Source organism: Nipponia nippon, unplaced genomic scaffold (genome assembly GCF_047370975.1).
Source record: "Nipponia nippon isolate SJK-2023a ecotype South Korea unplaced genomic scaffold, ASM4737097v1 scaffold_13, whole genome shotgun sequence".
In the NCBI taxonomy this organism is placed as follows: Eukaryota; Metazoa; Chordata; class Aves; order Pelecaniformes; family Threskiornithidae; genus Nipponia; species Nipponia nippon.
This window is the reverse complement of record NW_028262324.1, coordinates 5,720,591-5,740,619: the sequence shown is the minus strand read 5'-3', so window position 1 is coordinate 5,740,619 and position 20,029 is coordinate 5,720,591. Positions and strand designations below refer to the sequence as shown.

The 20,029-nt window shown below is 39.5% G+C and overlaps 1 protein-coding gene across 3 annotated transcripts in view; it reads left to right on the top strand.

Moving 5' to 3' along the window:
* Positions 1 to 20,029, top strand: part of GNAS (GNAS complex locus) — a 161,233-nt gene that overhangs the window by 130,956 nt on the left and 10,248 nt on the right. For all 3 annotated transcript variants that reach the window (XM_087749582.1, XM_087749583.1, XM_087749584.1), the window contains exon 6: positions 19,195 to 19,249. In XM_087749582.1, the coding sequence (XP_087605708.1) occupies positions 19,195 to 19,249 (55 nt within the window). The remainder of the gene's footprint in view (positions 1 to 19,194; positions 19,250 to 20,029) is intronic.

Sequence of the window (20,029 nt, the reverse complement as noted above, 5' to 3'; positions counted from 1 at the left end):
GTCTGGATGGTAATTTACACTTCAAACATGTTGGCTGCCCGGTAAATTTTCTGTGAAGACTGTGAAGTGCTTTGGGTATTCTGCTAGGTCCCCCGTCCCCCAAAGGCCTTATGTAAACTGCAGCCGGAGTAAAAGCTAGCCAGGGCTGCCTTCAGCGAGGCTGTTGCAGCTGGGGGAGGGAAGGAGCCTTGGGTCCTGGAGGAGGCTCTGCCAAAGGAGCGTGGTGCTGGTGGGGGCCGCATCCAGCCTGGTTCGGGTGGCTGGGTGGTGCTGTATGGTCTTTGCCGAGATTCGTGGTTTTACAATAAAAAAACCAAAACAAACAACAACAAAAAAACGAACAAAAAAGCTTCTGAAGCCTAGGTAACTTTTATAAATAAATGAAAGTAGAAATACACAACGCAAAATCCCTGTGAAATGTGTTAATTTGCCATTTTTGTTCATATATTGCCAGTGTTGGTAATACTTGCAAAGTTGCTGAAGACCATGTCTGGAACACACTGTCCACCACTTTTGCTATTAAGGCATCTCAGTTAGATTTTAATTACTCATTTATGATGCTATAAAATCAAGGACAGTGTGGAAAAGTTAGGCATCTTGGAGCTTTGTACCTGGCAAGGCAATCTTCTTAGATTAGTGTGTAGCTGTTCTCTGGATATTCTTTCATCAGATTGAGTCTCAAGAGTGAACCAATCTTGCTCGAGTCCGCTGGTTGTTATTTTATTTTGGTCTTTTCATTAGCTCTGCCTATCTGTATGTGTGTCACGAAGAACAGATTTTGCAGTTAAGGTGTAAAGTCTCAGTTCTTTTCTTGGTTCAGCCTGAATGGCTTTTCTTCACCATTTCTGCTGGAGTACTTCGCTGTTCACCTCTGGTCCAGGGAGCTGAACTGCTTTAGGATCCACACATTTTGTTATCAAAGGCCAGTCTGGAGTGAAACTTAGTTTCCCCATTTGTAAGCTGGTGTTGTGATACGGCTTGTCTTCAAGAAGAATATAAATGCTCACATCTGCAAAAACTCCTGGATGATTTTGGATAGTGTGAGGTTTTAAATGAAGTCAGATGAGTAAAGGGTGTTATTGTTCAGTCTTTCACGGTACTAATGCCAAGAAGTATTGCAATGTCGTCAAGAATCTTGACACAATGAAGTGGTTTTGTAGAAGGGGTGAGAGGATGGCTTTAGAGATCTTCTCTTGTCTTACCAGCAGGCGTGATATATTCCCCAAATGGGCATTGTAGAGTCTAGGATCCTGCTATGTCACATTAAAATGTAGATATTAGTATGTTATCTGTGTATTTTCAATGCTAACTCTAATTCTCTACCCCTATTGTTAAAAGTTACAAGCTTGTTTCAAAAATAAGGCGTGCAGGTTGTATCAAGTGTGGAATAGTCTTATGTGAGGTTACAATTATAACATACTCGTTATTGTCACAGTGTGTTATCAATGGAACCACTAATTAAAATGTCTAGTTTTAAAGAGCTATTTGGAGAAGAACGTGTCAGATCATAACTTACTTTATTGTGATTTATGTGGCTCGTTCAGTAAATTTGCAAATATCAATATGCTCCGTGCTATGAATTCCTCTGTGCTCTTTCAGAGGTCTTTGCTAGGTGAGATCCTCGACCCTTCACCATTGCCTCTGGAGTACTTCACTGTCCACCTCTCCTCCACAGAGCTCAACTACTCTAAGATCCAAGCAGTTTGTTATCATTTATGGTTTTCACCAGCTCTCTTCAGACATGACAAGCTCCGTTTCTGTTTTCCTCTCCACCTTATCCTCACACGGGTGGGTTGCAAATTGTGCAGCTGTGCGGAGGCATTCCCTGCTTGTAAGAAGGGTGAGTGGGGAACGGGCAGGGAAAAACAGGGCAAGGCAGGACTGGACAGGTCAAAGCAGAGCTGCTTTCATTAAACTAAAAAAAAAAAACAAAAACCACCCAGCCAAATCCTGAGCCTGGCCCTCAGCCAATTTTTAGGATCAGAAAGGTGTTGAGCCATTTCCCAATTTCAGTCTGATTGGAGCCAAGCCTTACCGGGCGCTTGGGAAGCTGTAGCTCTACTGCTGCGTAATTGCTTCTTGTTTTGAAAGATAATTAGGAATGTTATTTAAAAATAGTAACTTTAGTGTTCAGTCCATTAAATTTGTCACCAAGACGTTTTCATTAGACTCCCAACTGTTTTCTTATTGGAATTGTGGACTAAAAATAGGTAGGATTTCTGCTGTTCTGTGCAGAGGCTGGTTACCTCCATTTCGGCTCTGACTTTCCCTAATGATGTGAAATGTGTTTGTTTCCCTCAGAGCTTTCTTCTGGGCTGTATTTAAGAAGGTCCTGCTAATTATGCCAAAATTGTGCGCTGTGGTTTTCTGATAAAGTCACGTGGCTGTAAAGAATATGAAACGGATCTCCCTCCTGACAAGTCTTACAAATCAAAGATTAGTGCCGCACCCAGTACGTTTTTCTTTTTTCACCAGTCTGTAAGAGATGTTTGTAATAATGCAACAAATACCTTTTAAAAACAAACAAACACACACTAATGAACACAGGTTTGCTACTGTTATTATGAGGGGTGCGATTACCCTCCCAGCCCAGTTCTCATGATCAGTCCCTTTGTTGTGCATAATTGAAATCAGTGTAGATTGTGAGATAAAGTGATAATTACCGTGTTTATATTGTATGAAACATGGTGGTTTTTGAAACAAAACTCTGTAATTACCAGAATCTGTACAAGTGTATGCTGCTTTTATACACATATGGATTACAGGGCAAACCGGGTTGTAGTATCTATGTTTAAATAGTGTATCTTTTAAATTCTGCACTGTTTCACATTTATTCCTAACATCCGTACCACAAAGCATCATAATGGATTAACCCTGGATATGCAGAAAACTGAAACAGATTTTCACTCTGCAAAGTTAGACACATATATGTCCATGTAAATGTATGGCAGTTTCCCTGCATACTTACTTAGAAATCAGTAATACATTAGAAAAGTTGCATTTTTCAATTGTGATGTTAGTTGAAGGTTGGGTTTTTTTTGGTTGTTTTTTTTTTCTTCTTTGAGATACCTTTTGACTGTAACTCCCCTAAATACCTGCAGCTCCCACTGACAAAAATGAATGTAGGCAACAGGAGGAAGTTCTACTGCAGAGCAGTGTGGGGCTTGTGTGGCTGGGTTTTTTTGTTTTTAAAAGCTTGCTGTTTGGAGCCACAATCAAGAAAGTCAGTGACACGAATGTAAATTATATCAGCCTTTTTTTTTTTTTTTTTCTTCCCCATTCTATTGCCTTTAAGCAAAGAAACAGAAAATCATAAGATGTATTAATAAAACATAGGTGTCTGAAATGGAAGTGGGTTCATTTAAAGGAGGGAATTTTTCTTTTTTAATCAAAATGAAGGATATATTTATCTGCAGAAGTACTCCGATGATGTTCCCTTAAAACCTGTATGTAGATGCAGTGTATAATTCCGGCATGGTTTATTAACGTCTCGGATCTTTTTTAATTTTCTCATCTGCTTGTTGGCAGGCTGTTCCTTGGGCTTCCTGTGCATGTGCCTTCAGACAAAGAAGATAACGGTAGTTTTACAAGCTGAAGCTATAGGATCTAAACACGGGTGGGGTGGGGTGAGGGAAAAGTGCCATCCCGAGAGCTCTGTACCTATCACTAGTTTGGAGCACCACAACCAATACAGGGCAGCTAGTGTGTTCAAGATGCTGCAAAAATGTCTTAGGCTGGAAAATGTAGAAGAAAACAGAGAATGGCTATATTTAGTAGTCGCATATTATTAACTTCTGTGTAATATATCGGTTGCTGTGCTTAGGCACTCTTTTTTGTGGTGAATCTAATAATTTGCTGCTGAGTAGAGGAAGTGGAATTAAAATACTGTAGTGTGATAAAAGCTGTTTCACATATGGTTATAGTGTTTATGGACTGTGCAAGTATAAGCACCTGATATGATGTACGTAATGTAAGAACACACCTCCTTTTCACCAGAACCATTGAGCTTTGTCTCCAGTCTTTCCTCCTATCTGACCCATCTGATCTGAGTTTCTTCCACCTGCGATCTTTACTGCTGCTTTTAGTGTAAACCATGATCCGGAAGCTCTAATTATAGTAATGCAGAACAAATGGAAATCCTGGAATTGTCTTCAGCACTCTATAATCGCATAGTTTCTAGTTACAGGTATCAGAGCAATAGGTGAGCCAGTCCAGGCTACAGCTGGGTCACGATCGTTCCACTAGCTGCTGCATGCCTCTGCGTCCTAGCACAGCTTTGAATTGCACGTTTATTACCAGGTCTGTGGGCTGTGAATGTCAGATGCCTGCTAAGTTGTAGGCACATATTTGAACCAAAACTGCAACACTGCAGGGTGTTGTATATCCTTTAGTGCTTCTTTGCAGTAAGACATTGTAAGAGGGTTGCTGGGTTTATGTCTTTGTGCAAAATAATAGACTTGGATATTGAGCACAGCTTTGTAAGGACGGCCAAAGCCCCAGCTGGGTTCATAACCCCTTAACATATGTTGATGTGGGAATATGCACTACATTTGAGGAAGAGAAATATCTTCTTAGACCCCTTTTCATCTTTCCCGCTGCAGCAGTTCTACCCATGAATTTTAGTGCCTGCTTCAGTTCAGTTCTTCTCCTGAGACTGTTTAAATGTTCCTTTCATGTAGAAGAGGAAGTATTTAATCTGTTAATAAATAATTTATGTTTAGGGTTTAAGCCATTTAAAATGCAAACATGAGACACTGCCCTCTGCAGACAAAGAGATGGTCAAGATGCGTGTGTCCTCTACTGGAATCTTACGGCTTTTAGTCATCCAGGGGAATTTGGAAATTTTCTGCAACTTGAATGTACACTTCGGGCTCTTCAGTTTGGCTTTTCTTTCTCTCTGATTCCCTACTGCCCGGCTGTGATTGAGGGTCGGGGGGAGTCCACCCACTTGTGATGCAAAAATGAGTTGTTATTCATAGCTGTGTGATACTTTCTTTTCAGTGTAATGAAATAAAAAAAGCATAAACCAGCATCACTGGAGTTGCAGAATGAACGCCTGCTGAGATGAAATTCTTTTCCACCTCTCAGCGTGCTTGTTTCCCGCTACCTGCATACCTGCTACCTGCACTGCACTGTTTTTGTACTTGCTTCGCAACTATAATGGCTAGAATATCTCTTCCTCCTTTTTCCTTCCTCCCCATCCCCTGAGGAACAAGGGGCTAAAGTTAAGGTTTCCAGGGAACATGGCAGTAATTTAAATTTAGCAGAGTTTTGTACAGTTTTCCTTACTCTGAGGGTGGTGAGGCACTGGAACGGGTTGCCCAGAGAAGTTGTGGATGCCCCATCCCTGGGAGTGTTCAAGGCCAGGTTGAATGGGGCTTTGAGCAACCTGGTCCAGTGGAGGGTGTCCCTGCCCGTGGCACGGGGGTTGGAACCAGATGATGTTTAAGGTCCCTTCCAACCCAAACCATTCTATGATTCTATAAGTGTACCTCAGCGCAAAGATTCTCTTCAGCCTCGGTAGAAGGGTGGTTTGTGGTCAAGGCTCTGGCACTGCCTGGGAGCACAGAGACCCATGTCAGAAGAGAAGAATGGGGCTGTGGGAGAAGACTCCCTGCCCAGGCTTTCTCAGTAATTGGCCTCGGTGTAAAGTCTGCCAACAAGGAGGCCAGTGAGGATGCTGAGACTGCAAGGGCGGTGCGTATCCTGAATCTTAATATTCTCCTGAGTATAAGGTTCCATTTCAAAATAGAGCTATCCGTTCTTCTATTGAGGGGTTTTAAAGTTATAATGCTGAAATAATTATGTTCTATGAATAATACATTTCGTAACTGTTCAGGTAGTTACAACGCTTTTATATAACTGTAATAAACAGAGTCAATAAAGCTAGTTTAAAAGAACTAATTCCACCTGAAGCAGCTGCATTATCACTTCCTCATTGTAACTTTGGCTTAAGCTAGTTAGAGAATAAGGGATTTTAAAAGTCCTTCCAAAATTTCCCTTCGCCTCCTTTTTCCTGCGCACTCACCCAACAGCTCTTTCTCAGACGTGCGCATCCATCACCCACACACATCTCTGCACACTTACTCCAGTCCTATCTCGGTTCCATGTTTTGCAGCACCTGACTGCTTGTCTGTGAGTCAGGGAACTGCAATGGAAAACCGCTCTGTGCTGAAACCAGCAGACGTGACTCTTGGCTGAGAGAGGAAACAGGCTAAGTTTGTGCCTTGTCAGGGTTTTTACTTTTCCTGTGCACGCTTCATTCTAAATTCTCTGTTACTTTAATCTTAAAAGCACGCAGCTTAGAAAAGTCCACGTTAAAAAATACATTTTGCAAACGTTAAAAATATTTTGCAAATATAAAGTATATCCTACTGTCTGTTTTACAGACACTTGAATGATGAGAGCTTTTAATACTAGGTCTTTTATAGCCAGTCTTCTGTTTTGAGAGTTCATATTTTTACAATGATTAAAATTCTGCTTCAGGATAAGTTGAGTCAAGTTAGCAGGTCACTGGGGAAGAGAGGGGGAAGGGCCAAAATATTTTCTTTAAAAGATTCTAAAATGGCATATCATGTCACTTGCTAAATTAGTGCTGTTTGTGGTGAACCTTTGTAAAGCCACAGTATTCTGTGAGGTGTCCATTTTAATTGTGAGCTTAAAAGCACTGAATATTCAAATGCAGTTTGGGGAAATACTCCAGTCTGACTATGTATGGATGTTATCACAAGCAACCTGCGAGTAGGTGAAGGTGGAGGGTCTATATTAGATTTTAAGAGTAGTGAAAATCTAAGCAAAGAGCAAAATCATGAAACTGGATGACTGACAGTTCTTTTTGTTTGATGTGTTAAATTTCTATGAGAATAAAAGAGGGCTGCGCTTTTTCAGAAACACATCACTCCCTGCGAATGGCTTTCCCACAGAAGCAGTATGTTCACCTTTATTGTTTGCCTTTGAATTTGGCTTCAAGCTTGATTTCTTGCTCCTTTTATCTGCCTGAATGTAATGTGTACCAGGGAGAGACAAGCACTTAAATTTGACTTCTTCATTTTTATTGTATGGCGAAAGAGCACAGAAACAGATATTTGCAAGCAATGCTTTTCACAGTAGCCAAAGATTAGTGTCACTGTACCGCTCAAAATTAACAGTCTAAAATTGCTATTGGAGCTCCTTATCACTTGCTTGTTTTAAAATGGTGGTTTGTTTTTTTTTTTTTTTTTTTAAGTATGTCTGGTATTCAATTTCATGATCAAGCAAAAGTTTTCAAGAAAAAAGAATAACAACTTTATATTATAACTCACTTCAGAACGAGAGGTGTGCTCTTTACAGATGCTTTTAATACTAGATTCCAGGTTGTGTGCCTCCTTTCACAGAGACCTGGAGTTGTTTTTCCCAAGTTGGAAAAAGAATGTTTAAAAAAAAAAAAAGGGGGAGGGGAAGGGGGGGGAAGCATGCCTCTGAGAAAAGCAAAAACTGAAATGTGAGCTGCTGTGAGTTGTCTAAGCTATCGGCTCCCGAGCAGGTATTGACAGGTAGTCCTGTGAAGACACTGACTGCCGTTCCAGTCCTGAGTGCCTGCAGCAAGCATCGCGTGTGACGCTGGTGTAAAAGAAATGAAACACTTGAGCATCCTGTGAGCAGGGTAACAGTCAAAATTACTGCCTTTTTGCAAAAGAACCTAACTTCCTAAAATACTGAACAAAAATCTCAGTCGGGATGGCACCTCAGTAGGCAAAATTCCAGTGTTAGATACATATTCTTGCATATAATACAGGTGAACTGTTTCTCTGAAGACCTTTGTACAAGTGTGTGTAAATAAGGCAGTGAAGTCCTCCCTACCGCCCTGCTCAGAACCCAGCAGCGGTTTGTCCTCCCATTGTTTTGGGCTCATCTGGGGCCTGAACCCTTCCCTGAGCTATCACTGCTTCCCTAGTTCCTGCGGAAACTCAGTCCTGGGATCAAAATTCCTTTTCTGTCACGTGAGATCATGTCAGCTCCACCACCTACATCCATTTCTCGGATTTCTGTTAAAAATGATGTTACCTGTTTTTCAGATAGCAGTTGGGGAAGTGCCTGGTTCTGTGTTCTCAGTGTTCGGGGTTTAGGTTATACAAGCCACACACAGGCTGAAAAATGTGGGAACTGTCTGAACCTTTGATTTGTCCATTTTTGCAGATAGCTCTGTTTCTTCAAATTATGGAAACTAGTATGAAGTATTAGTTTATTAATTCTTTTATAATCTGAAAGACATGGTGCAAATACCAATAAATAATGCTTATAAAGCATTTTGTGGCTGTCAGATAGTATAGTTTTATTCCTACTTCAGATCTAGCTCTTTGGTTGTGTCTTTTTTTTTTTTTTTCTTTTTTAAACATTCTGGCTGTATTTTTTGGTCCCAGTTGTCGAGGGAATACGCTTTGATTTAAATTATTAACATAATTTTTATTTTATTTATTAGTGATGTCGCTAATTTTGTCAGAATAATGCCATTTAAAAATTATATGTATATGATGATCTTTATCAACTGAAAGCTATTCTACTGATTTGATGGCACTGGAGGGAGCTAAAGACCATGAGGACAAGGTTCATATAAATACTTTCTTGAAACACAATGAAAGGATATCCCATTAGGTTCACCTGTTTTAATTGCTCAGAGCAGTCTACAGTAGGGGCCATATATTTATAAAATGCATAGGTTGTTGCCATATTAAAAATGACATCTGAAATTGAAGCAAGCATTCATGTTCTGATTTGAACTCCAAGATGTTGGGGGGTTGTCAAACAAATTTATATTCTGTAGAAGCACTCTTTAATTCCATTAAAAATTATTCATATTGATTTTTGCCTAAATGACTTTGCTTAAACAGTCTCCTTAAGCTAAGTTAGCAGCAAATATTCTTAAACCTGTCGTAAGAAGATCCCTATTGCGCCTGATTGATTTAAATAGATTTTGAAAAATTATTAAATGTAGTTTCCCTCCCAAGTTCAGCGCCCACAGAGCACAGGAGTGATGTAGTCAGTGACGCAATTATATTTGTTTCTTCTGCTGTAAATAAGGTCTGTGACTTTAGTTTACAATTAAAAACAGCTTACAACAGAAAAATTCCTGACCTTGTTTGTAGATATAGACCTTTTTCTACCTTTCAGAAAACAGGTGCGACAAAAAATATATTAAGAATATGGATATTTAAGGGGGGGCAGGGTGGGAGAGAAGTTCACAATCAGCCATACTTGAGTTCTCACTGGTCCCGCTTGATGGCTTTATAGATCATAAAGACCATGGAAACAATTTGTTATTTTCTTACACTTAAGTATTAGACTTCAGCTTTTCATTCCTTGTAGAAAATTAAAAATTGTAGTCTTTAGCGTGCAGAGCTCTTGCTGAAATAACTGGAAAAGATACCAAACTTGATGGAGTACCTAGGAGATAGATTCTTCAAGACGACAGTCTTTGAGAGTCATAGGAGGTTAAAACTATTTCAAGCATCAGCAAAGACAGAAATTGGAGCAGGTAAGTCACAGAACAGCCCGGGAGTGCAGGCTGCCGCATCACCTCTCCCATTCCCCATGCCTGGTCCCCACCCTCCTGTCCAGGGTTTGATTTCCCTGGGCACTCTGCAGCCCCAGCATACCACTTGCCTTTCATTCAGCTTCCCGTAACACATGAATTGTTTAGAGATGGCTGTTACTTTGATTTCGGATTAATTCGCTTCTTGTTTTATTTTAAACACTGGTTCATTAATAGGGATAAGTAAAAATGAAGGCAGGCAAACAGAATTGTTCTAAAGTATAGAGAAGAGATAACATCCCGTATCTAAAGCAATAGATTTGATAGTGTTTTGCAAGAGACAGGAGTCTCCTGAATTTTGGTGGGCCAAACACACCAGAAAAAAAGTTGGAGAAGAGGGGCAGAAAGCAAAGTGAAGTGAGAAATGTTGTTACAGGAACATTTAATTGCTTCACCTTTTCCCATGTTTTTTGTCTTCTTTTGCAGCCTACTTAAAAAAAAGACAGAAAAAGTTAATAGGGATTGCGCCATGTTCCTCCCCACTCACTCACACCATGTTCCCGCCCTGGGCTTGCCCTGGAATCAGATCACGACGTAGTGATCTCATCCATACCGTTACCTTTCATTTCTGTACCCAACCTTGGCCTTGGATCAGCTTACTTTTCTTCCTGGCATGGTGAAGTAATTTTCTGGGGCGGAGTGAGGGGCTGTTCTGGAGTTCTGTGGCATATACAGGCTTGTATTGCGGAGTGAGCCTCGGAGGCACGCAGTAGTGAGTTGTTTTTAATTGGTCTGTTTTGGTAGTTGTGAGAGTGTGAAAACACCTTCGTACAAGTTGGCAAAGTAGGAGTGAAGGCAGCTGGAGCAGCCTCAAGTGTTTGGGGTTTGCGTCAGTTATCGGTGGGGGGAAGCGGTGCGGGACGGGTTTCATTTGAAAACTGGTAATCGAATACGGGCACAGGCAGATGGCTGTAACGTTCGGGATAAAATGTACGCCCAGTCAGTGGGAAGCGTAAAGGAGCACAAACAGTCGTCTTGGGGGAGGCATCCCTCCAAAGCCATCGCTGGAGGAGGAGGGATCCGTAAGCAGCATCAGGTCAAGGTGAAGAGTTAATGGCAGCGGGAATCTGGCAGGTTTGCCTGCGCAGGCGTCCTGGGGGTGCTGTGGCCACCCTTCCGACAAAGGGCTGGCGTGCTGGCCAGGTTTGGGTTACCTTGGAGAGTTTTCTGCTTTACAGCCCTCCCTCTCACGATTCTCCCAGACAAAACCAGAAAGTTTGTTCGTTACATGAGCCACAAAGGGCTATCTCGTAATAATTTATGAATTGCTTTCTTAGGGAAGAAAAAAAATATACAGAGAGTTCTTTTTTATATAATTTCAATCCAAACTTGCAGTTGATTATAGGCTCCTAAACTAACTTGGAGTATCTATATAAAACCCAATAAATCCTGAATTGCACTGCATTGCATGCTATGAAGCACATTTTCCAAAATACTTCTGTGAAAACTGCTGTTTTCTGAAACGTACGTTGTTCAGATGGCAAATGAGCAAACTGGATGTGGTAAAAGGAAGGGGGAAGGGGAGGGACGTTTACATACAGCTTTAAGCCTGGATGGAAGTTACTTCTACAATTTTTAGAAATGAAAATATCCATGTAGGGACCTAAAGGAATCCTGTGGGCTGATGGTGCAGTTTGTGTGGGGCGCGTGCATGGTGCCTTTATGGCATACGGAAGATATTTTACTGTGGCTTAAATGCTTATTATAGTTGCAGTTTTTTGATTACCATCTGTGGTCTCTATTGGTTTTTGATAGAGCAACTAAGCTTTTATATTTTGGGAGTGATGTTCGCTGTGTTGTATCATGCTGACTACTATTTCCAGTGTCTGTGAAATAGCAAAGTCTTACAACTTCAGTCTGATTCCTGAACTGTTGCTTTCATATGCTGTAGAAAATACTGAATCTCCTGATTATACAAATGTCTTCTGTTGGGTAATATTGACAAATATACTGAATAACATTTTTGACATAACATTCTGTTCCCACACAGATAATTTGGATGTAATTGAATGGGTTGATCAAGAGTCTGTGCTAAAAATACGACATTTTCTCACCCACTAAGTGAAAGAAAATGCTTGCTCAAAAGGCAGTTTTGTCAACCGGAGCCGTTGGAAAGTGGGCTGGGTTATGCTGTGACTGCCCGTTCTGCCTTCCGCCTCTGAAGGCACGGCTCAGGTCTGGCCTGAGTTGCAGACACCGCTGGTTTGTAACGTCGGCGTGGTCCGCGGCCGTAGTTTTGTCCCTGGTGAGGGTCCGGAGTGACAACGTTGAGGGTGAGGAGGAGAGCAGCCATCGCTGCAGCCTGGCAGAGGGGCTGGGCAACCTCCTCTGGTACCAGGCTCGTGGAGGCACTGAGCAGCCTGTGAATGATTTTGACTGGAGCAAAGCACTCCAGCCCGTGCAGGATCCCATCCAGGATGCCCGTCAGACTCGCAGGAGCGCTTAAATACACCGGAGCCAGAAACGTACGGGAATAGTTTAGAGGGGGAAGTTTTGAAGATCTCTTTTCTTCTCTTTTTCCTTATTTTAATGGTCTCCTGGGCAAAAGACTGCGTTGTTACAGTTTGAAAACCGGTATGGTTTTGCTGCGGACTAGGGGAAAAGAAAGAAAAATAGACCTTAGAGAAAGACTGACTGTTTAGTATGCAATAAAGTAATTTTTATCCTTTTCCCAATCTCCTATCAAACAAATCTCGTGCTAACAAGCGATCAAAACCATTTCTCTGCCTGCCGCTCCGCACAAGCCGAGCTGCATTGTACCTTTCCAGCCTTTGAAACTGCCTGTGCCTATTTTTATTTGTCAGGCCGGGGCTGGGCTGGCCCCATTCCAGATGTGTCTCACAAGATTTGGTGCTGATGAGCTATTTATAGCACTGTGGTTCCATTGTCATGGCAACCGTGCTAGAGGCCAAGGCGGCTGGGAGCTATTTCTGGACTTGTGCTGTAATGTAAAACTGATTGGGAAAGTTAGTGCATCCTCTAAGCCAGACTAACTTTAGACAGGCAGAGGAAAAAAAAAAAAACAGAGAGACAACTACAATCTTTAAATAGATTTTTTTTTTTTTTTCTTCTTTTTCTCCTACCTTTTCCCCATTTCTCTTTTCGATCGCTAGCAGTTTTTGAAGGGATGGTTTGCCTTCTGCTGGATTTGTCTAAAATTCATTCATGCCCCGTGGCCTCCCGGCGGATTACGCTTTCTTAATTATGCAGTTTAGGAAGCAGGGTGCGTAACCAGCCTTGGGTTTAGGGCAAGGTTTGTATTTCATGGCAACACAAAAATACGGGGGCTTTGCTGGCTGGCTGCTGGGGTATGTTCAGGGGTTTTTGCAATAGTTGCAGTTCTTTATACCCCGTAGTTTTAATATTCTATTTTTTGTGTGTGCTTCATGTTCTCCACACCATATAAGGAACTGTAACCTTGATTACCACAAGATGATTCCAAATATATGGAGTCATACTTTTCAGCTTTCTCATTATTTGCTTCAAAATTAGACCCATGGTGCCCCTCTGCCTCCAAGTGGCTGGAATGCTGCGAGGTTCTTCTGTAATTACAGCTGGGGCCGCTCTCAAAATCACTTTTCTGGGATATGTATGCATTAATACTATCTATAATTAAATCCTGAGCTTTAGACGGTTTTTAAATCTTTTTGTGCGACTTGCTGCTTTGATAAGGAAATCGTAATAACCAGTTGACTTGAAATTGGAAATAAAAAAAAATATTTGCAGCTTCTTGGGAAAGTTTTCTAAAGACTTGTCCTTTGGTTTACTTCTGTTCAAGTCTTATACTACATTTTGAAGTTTATTTCCAATATGAATATGGTTTTGAATGGGGTTCTTATGTCTGAGAACTGACATGCAGAATTTCATTACAGAAACATCATATGTGAGATGTTTTTACATGCAATATAGTGCTCTCATAATTATACCAATAATATTTGTTACAGTACTGTCTCTGTGTGCCTGTCTCTAAAGGCTTCCCCCCCCCAGTTTTCTTTGTAAAGTAGTTAAAGTAATTGCAAAGGTTTTAATGGATTTTCTTTTTTTCCTCTCCCTTTATGTAGTTTTTTTTTTTGGGGGGGGGGGGGGGAGAATTATGCCTTTCTTAATATTTTTAAATTGTTCAATAACATGTTTGTGGCATGTCTTCTATGACCACCTTAACAGTTAAAACTCCACCTTAGCAAATAATAGAAAATATCAGTATATCTTTAAAAACAAACAAAGAAAAAAGTCTACTAATGTCCCAATTTTAATATTTAACTTCATTTTGAGGAAAAACATGACAAGTTTGGTTTCATCTACTGTCCATGTTTGCAGGATGCCATAAATACTAGCAGATTGAATTTGTGTTGTTCCTGTCACTTTGCCTGCTTTTCTGCTTCTCTTGCAAAATAAACTAGCTGAAATGTAAAAGAAATCTCTATCACCAGTTTAAGGAATAGGATTTCCCCCCCTCAATATCCTGCTTGCTCCCAAGAAGAGCAGAGATGGAGAGACTTGAGGGACAGTTGATGTGCACATGCATGCTTGCAACTGAAAATAACCCCTCTGCCCTGGAGTTATTGTCGGTGTCTTGGCCTGCATGGGAAGCCATGGTTTTGACACTGTAACAGACCTGGCTTTTCAGGGTTTGGAAAACTCTTCTGTATTAACATGTTTTTAAACGGTGTTAAAGTTACGGTCCATCATATATTTCTCCACTCGAATACCCTTTTAAAGAGTGTTGTATCTTTGTATTAATCCTGTGACTCTGGCTTCAGCATAGACAAAATAGCTAAAGAAGGAATTTATCAAATAGTTAACTGTTTAGCTTTTAGAAAGCCGTTGCTGAATAACATAAAGGATTATGGCAAGGACTAAAAAGGGAGTAAAGTAGAAGTAAAGCATGATCTGTTCTGAGAAATAAGAAGTACACTCTTGTTTATAAACACTATTAATGTTGAGTTAAATTTCAGCTTAAAACTACTTTAGGGAGCTTTGAGTTAGTTTTGTAGTCCGGATAGGGTATAGATAAATAAAAATCTGCTGGGCGTTTGCACAGTTTGGTCTTCAGGAAGATCAGTAAACAAATATTAATTTCTTTTCAGACATAGAAACCTGAATTGTAAAGACTGTTTTAGAGGTGATCGGGGTACATACAACTTCAATTCTTAGTAACATCTTGATAATTCTTAGCAGTATTCTGGTTAATTCTTAGTAATATCTTGATAAAAACACATGACTCAGAGGAAATGAAAATTCCATTTCCACTGACTCAGGGACTCTGGGCAATTAACTTGCTCCCTGTGTGCCCACCTTTAAAGTCGGGTTGATGTAAGGTGTGCGTTCCAGGATGCGATGGTGGGGTCAGGAAATGCAGCATGAATGAAGGCAGGCAGGAGTTGTGAGTATGATTTACTGTCTGTAAAATACCTTGAGGCTTTCAGAGGCAAGAAACTTCATAAATGCAGAGTTCCAGTACTACTGTTGAGGGTTATAAATTATAAACAAATCTTGTATTTAGCTGGGACTGAAATTTTGAATTCTTGATTTGCAGTGTCTTACACTAACGATGAGATCTTAATATGTGTTTTGAGAGAGACATTTTGTATACAAATTCAGGTTATGACTTGACAAAAAAAAAAAATCTGATGGAAATAAAGCTCTTCAAATATAGGTGTGTGGTCAGTTTGAAGAGACCTTTCCAGTGTTGTAGTAGACTGAAAACAAAAGCTGCTCTTCATAAAGCAAAAAAAAATTTCTTGTCTGCCAACCATTTCGTCATATCACAAAGAGTAAAATTTCAAGTAACTGTTTATTGAAAAGACTGTCGGGAAATGCTCAAGGAAAGGCAGTCTGATTTCCCCCTCCCCATTCTTCCCAAAACGGTGAAGTTGTGTTGTTTCTTGTGGTGGAAGATTTAATGCGTTATATACCTTTTCAGTGGGGAAAAAGGAGCGCAGGCTGCAGTTCTTCATCTGGCAGCAGCATTGTTCATTCAGGACATTCCCCCCACGTAGGGATAAAACAACTCTCTCTGTATGAAAGGACTCCAGAATAAATCAGTAACTGGCATGTATCTTGATCTGAAAACTGGGACATGGCTTTGACATAATAGGCTTATTAAAAATTTGGAAAGAATTGGGGATACGTGTATGACTTAAATACTTTGACCTGCAGGAGCTGAGGAAAGCTTCTGTCTATCCCTCTGTATGAAGTCTGCCTCCTAAGTGCACCCCTTAAAATTAAAGACACTTGATTCTTCACAAAGATCTGTTTAAAACATTTCATGTGTGTTTTTCCTTCCCCAGGCTGAAGAAAGGGACCCAAAAATAAAGTGCATTTTTTATTTGTTTGCTTTACATTTTTATTAATATCTTTCATTTTAATATCTCAGGGACACATCTGCTGCTGTCCTAGAGATGCTGCCTCTCCAGTGTTGCTGACTACAAATGACCTAAAGTCTTTCTTTTTCTTTTTCTTTTTTTTTTTTTTCTAAATGTGTCATAGCAGTATCGATGTTTTATAACACAGACAGAAGTGCCTTATACTAAGTGACAGTATTTTGCAGAGCAGTAACTGATCCTGTTATTTAGTCCTAATGTCCAGAATCTGGCCCTAAGTGAGAACTGGCGGCAATGCTGAATGAATTATTTGCTTTCTGGAAAATAGTTTTCCCATATAATCTCTGGGAAAAATTTACCGAAGAAAAAAACTGACTTTGTAACTTGGTGCAAGACTTGCTCACAGTATAAAATTTGGTTTCGTGGTTTGACAGTTTTATTTGAATTATTTCACCAAGGTTACTTTTCTTTCTCCCTGTGAAATTCATTGCTGACATAGTAGATGGGCATATCTCCAGTAGACTTAGAACAATCTATAGCAGCAGTGAATTCAGCACACAAAGTAGTACTGAGGTGGCCTCACTTGTGTTTTGGGTAAAGCATAACAAGAATTAAAAATAGAAATTATTGGTGGCGAATTTGTTTTCATTTTGAATTAGGCTTTGTTCTCATCCGGCTTGATTATTAGTTTAATTTACTGGATAAATTATTTGGTCTTGACTAACATTGTCTTAGAAGTCTCTGAACATAGTGTATTGATCTTTTCTGAACTCTCATGCTCCCGCTGTTGCTCCTTATTTTAGAGGTATCAGACTAGATCCAATTTCTGCTACTCTCTTCTCCTTACAGACACATTTATTTTTCTGTTGACCAAGTGAAAGAATAATTCCCTCTCTTTATGTCTGAGAAAAAAAAAACAGACTGTTTTTTAAGTCTTTAGCTCTTTCTAAAGTTGCTAGAGCAGACTTACATGAAAAGGCACATACACAGGAGGAAATCTTCATTTAATGTATTGCTTTGCTCCGTTTTCCCTGAAATGCCACTGGAAGCAGGGTAGGTTTTCTGGTAACTATCACACGGTGAAAGACGTCCTTCTTGAACAAGCATTGTTACGAGTATCAGATGTTACCGAATGTTGGAACTTGTTTTGGGGGGAAGAAGAAATGTTTATTCTATTCGAGCTTGTTGTACCTGGCATGAACATTGCTATTGGAATTCATCTCAAGTACAGTACTGCTGCTCCTATGTGGCTGATGTTTTTCAAGGAAATCATAGGCCTAAAAATAGTCTGCATAAACAACAGTAAGAGGTTTGTACTTTCAGTTCCAGGTTTTAGCAATATCTTGTTGTTATTTTCTAATTGTCAGTTTCCAAAATCCATTAAGCTGATTAGCAGAGTGTTTAAAAAACAAAACAAAAACCCCAAACCAAAAATCCCCCTCTTGTGGAACCTTGCATAGAATGTTACGTCGAGATAAATTCAGTACAGAAAGGCTGGGTCATTGTAACAGTAATCACCTTTATACCTTTATGAACGTGTTGTGTTCTGAACATTTTTCAAGCATCCTCCAACTTCTGAAATTGCCATATGATTCTGAAACTGTGGTCTTAGGGGAGAATAGAACGTGGAAACACTCGTACTAGTTGGAGTTCATGATTGTTGTACGTATTTAACATCCTCTGTGTACTGAACAAAGAGCTTTACTTCTTTTTCCTTTGGATTAAAAAAAGAAAAAATAAAATTACTTAACAGCGTGGAAGAGACGAGGAAAAAATCCAGCTTGCAAATTGCAGAACACAATTTGTCATCAATTTTATCCCTGTATATCTGTCTCAACGTCACCTTTCGTGATGAAAATTGATCTTTATGCTTTGTCTCATGTTTTTAGTAGCATATTTACTAAGCTACATTTTAATGTGTTTAAAATTCTGTAATTCTGACTAAACAAAAATTACTTTTCATTTGTCTCTGAAACAAGATGGTCATCTAATTCCTGGTGAAAAGGGCATTACACTGAAGCCACTGTTAAAACCTACAATTATTTTTCCTCCTTCCCCTGCTCTTCATTAGGTGGTTTAGAAAATCAGTCGGGAAGCAGGGGCTGACACTGAGGGCTAAGACTCTTGCTGATTTTCATGGTGGTTTGGTTTCTGATTTGTGAGTCTGGGACATGGCTACCCTCCCTTAAAATTGTCGCCTTCGACCATAGTTAATGGACTTTCAGGGTACCTACCTAGGTGTAGGGAGCAGAAGGGAAAACCTACCTTTTCTTTGTGAATTCTGCTTCATAAAGAAAAGAATTCATGCAAAGGAATATAAAAGGAAACTTAAAGTATAATTGGTTTTAAGACTGTGATTAATCATTAATGTTACAGGTAAAGTTAACTGTAGAAATGTTGCTAGATCTCCTAATAATACTGAAATGGAAGGTGTCTGAGCGCAGTGTAGCCCTGCTGCATACTTGGTGTTGGACAGTGTAACTGGGGGTGCGAGTAGCATAAAATCTGTATCCTGAAGCTGCTGGTTTGCTGCGTCTTCAAGTCTCATAATAACACCACAATAAAACAGAGTTAACAAATTGGTTCCTTGAGATTTTTATGCTTTGAGTTGAAGTGAAAGATAATTAGGAGGTTACAGTTAATTGCTAAAAACATTTTAAAGATTCCAGGTTATCCTCTTTAGGTAATAACCTAATGAATTTGAATAAAATATCTCTCTTTATACCCATTTGGCCTACTACTGCTACTTCTTCCGAAAGCAAACTGAAAAACTGGTACCAACAATTGACCGAAAACTCAGTATTCCCTCTCACTTGACTGAACTTGTAATGAAATTGGTTTAGGGGTTTCATTTATTAAAAGAATTACAGTGATGATAAATCAAAAAAAAAAAAAAAATTCATCTTACTTTCAGGAAAATCACATGTAGGCAATTTATTTGAGTCATTGCTTTACTGTTAGCAGTAGCAGATTATATTGTACAACTTATGTGAATAAATTACCTAAATTAAACTACTTGTATGTTTGTTAGTGGAGGGAGCAGAATGGGAGGGGGTTGGAATGAGATTACCAGACCTGATTAATAAGACTGTGGATTTGGCCCTCTGCTGGGTGGTGTCAGGAAATGCATGTTTTAAATACTCGCGCACGTGTGTTGAGCAATTTCAGTGTATTCAGCATTTTGTGAATCTGAATGCAGTAAAATATAACGAATCTTATCTGGGAACTTGTCGGTTACTAAAGCGTTAGGTAGTTTGTCTAATTTGAGAATGAAAAGTTACTCTTTTTCTTTTCTCTCCCCAGTTTTCTAGACAAGATTGACATAGTCAAACAAAATGAGTATACACCGTCTGACCAGGTAAGGAAAGTTTCATTAAGAAATTACACAATCTATCTTCCCCCTCCGTTTTTGAGGATCACTATCTCATTAATTTTCTAATTGCCATTTGTGGCACTAATAGAGGTATTACCACGTACTGCACATCTTTAGTATTCCAGTAAAAATTACTTTGTCATTTGGATTGAGATTATGTTTATACCCATAAATGTACTGTGAAATGAAAATCTGCTTAGATTCAAGACTCACATCATGCTTCTGTGACACTAAAACTCAAATATCCATTTGAATGGGTAATTCATAATGTTTTGCCCTCTTTGCTGAATAACCGTCATGCACTTTCTTTGATGCAAAGTTGGTTGGTACCTTCTCAGCCCCACTGCCTCCCACTGTAAACCCGATTTTTGTAAAAATAACCTTGTTAGAAGATTTTATTTTTTTTATGAGAATAGGAATTGTAGTTTTCATTTTGTTACAGATAATCTGATGATCTTTTTAGGACCAAATCCCTAATCCAAAATCACATGTATATTCCTAACTTTCTGCCCATAAATAATGCAATGAAGCACCTAATGTACTTTTATAGGATAAATAACCAAAAACCACTAATGTCCTAAAACTTTTGCAGACAGCATTGATGAGGAGAGAGCAGTTCGTATCCTTTGAAGTTGTTCAAGAATAAATTAATCATTCATCCTTTTAAAAATCTGAGGGTTTTTTATGAGGCTTTCTTATCCTGAAATCATTTTATTTTCAAGAAACAAAATATTAAAAATATAGGTTATTATATTTGAAATTTGG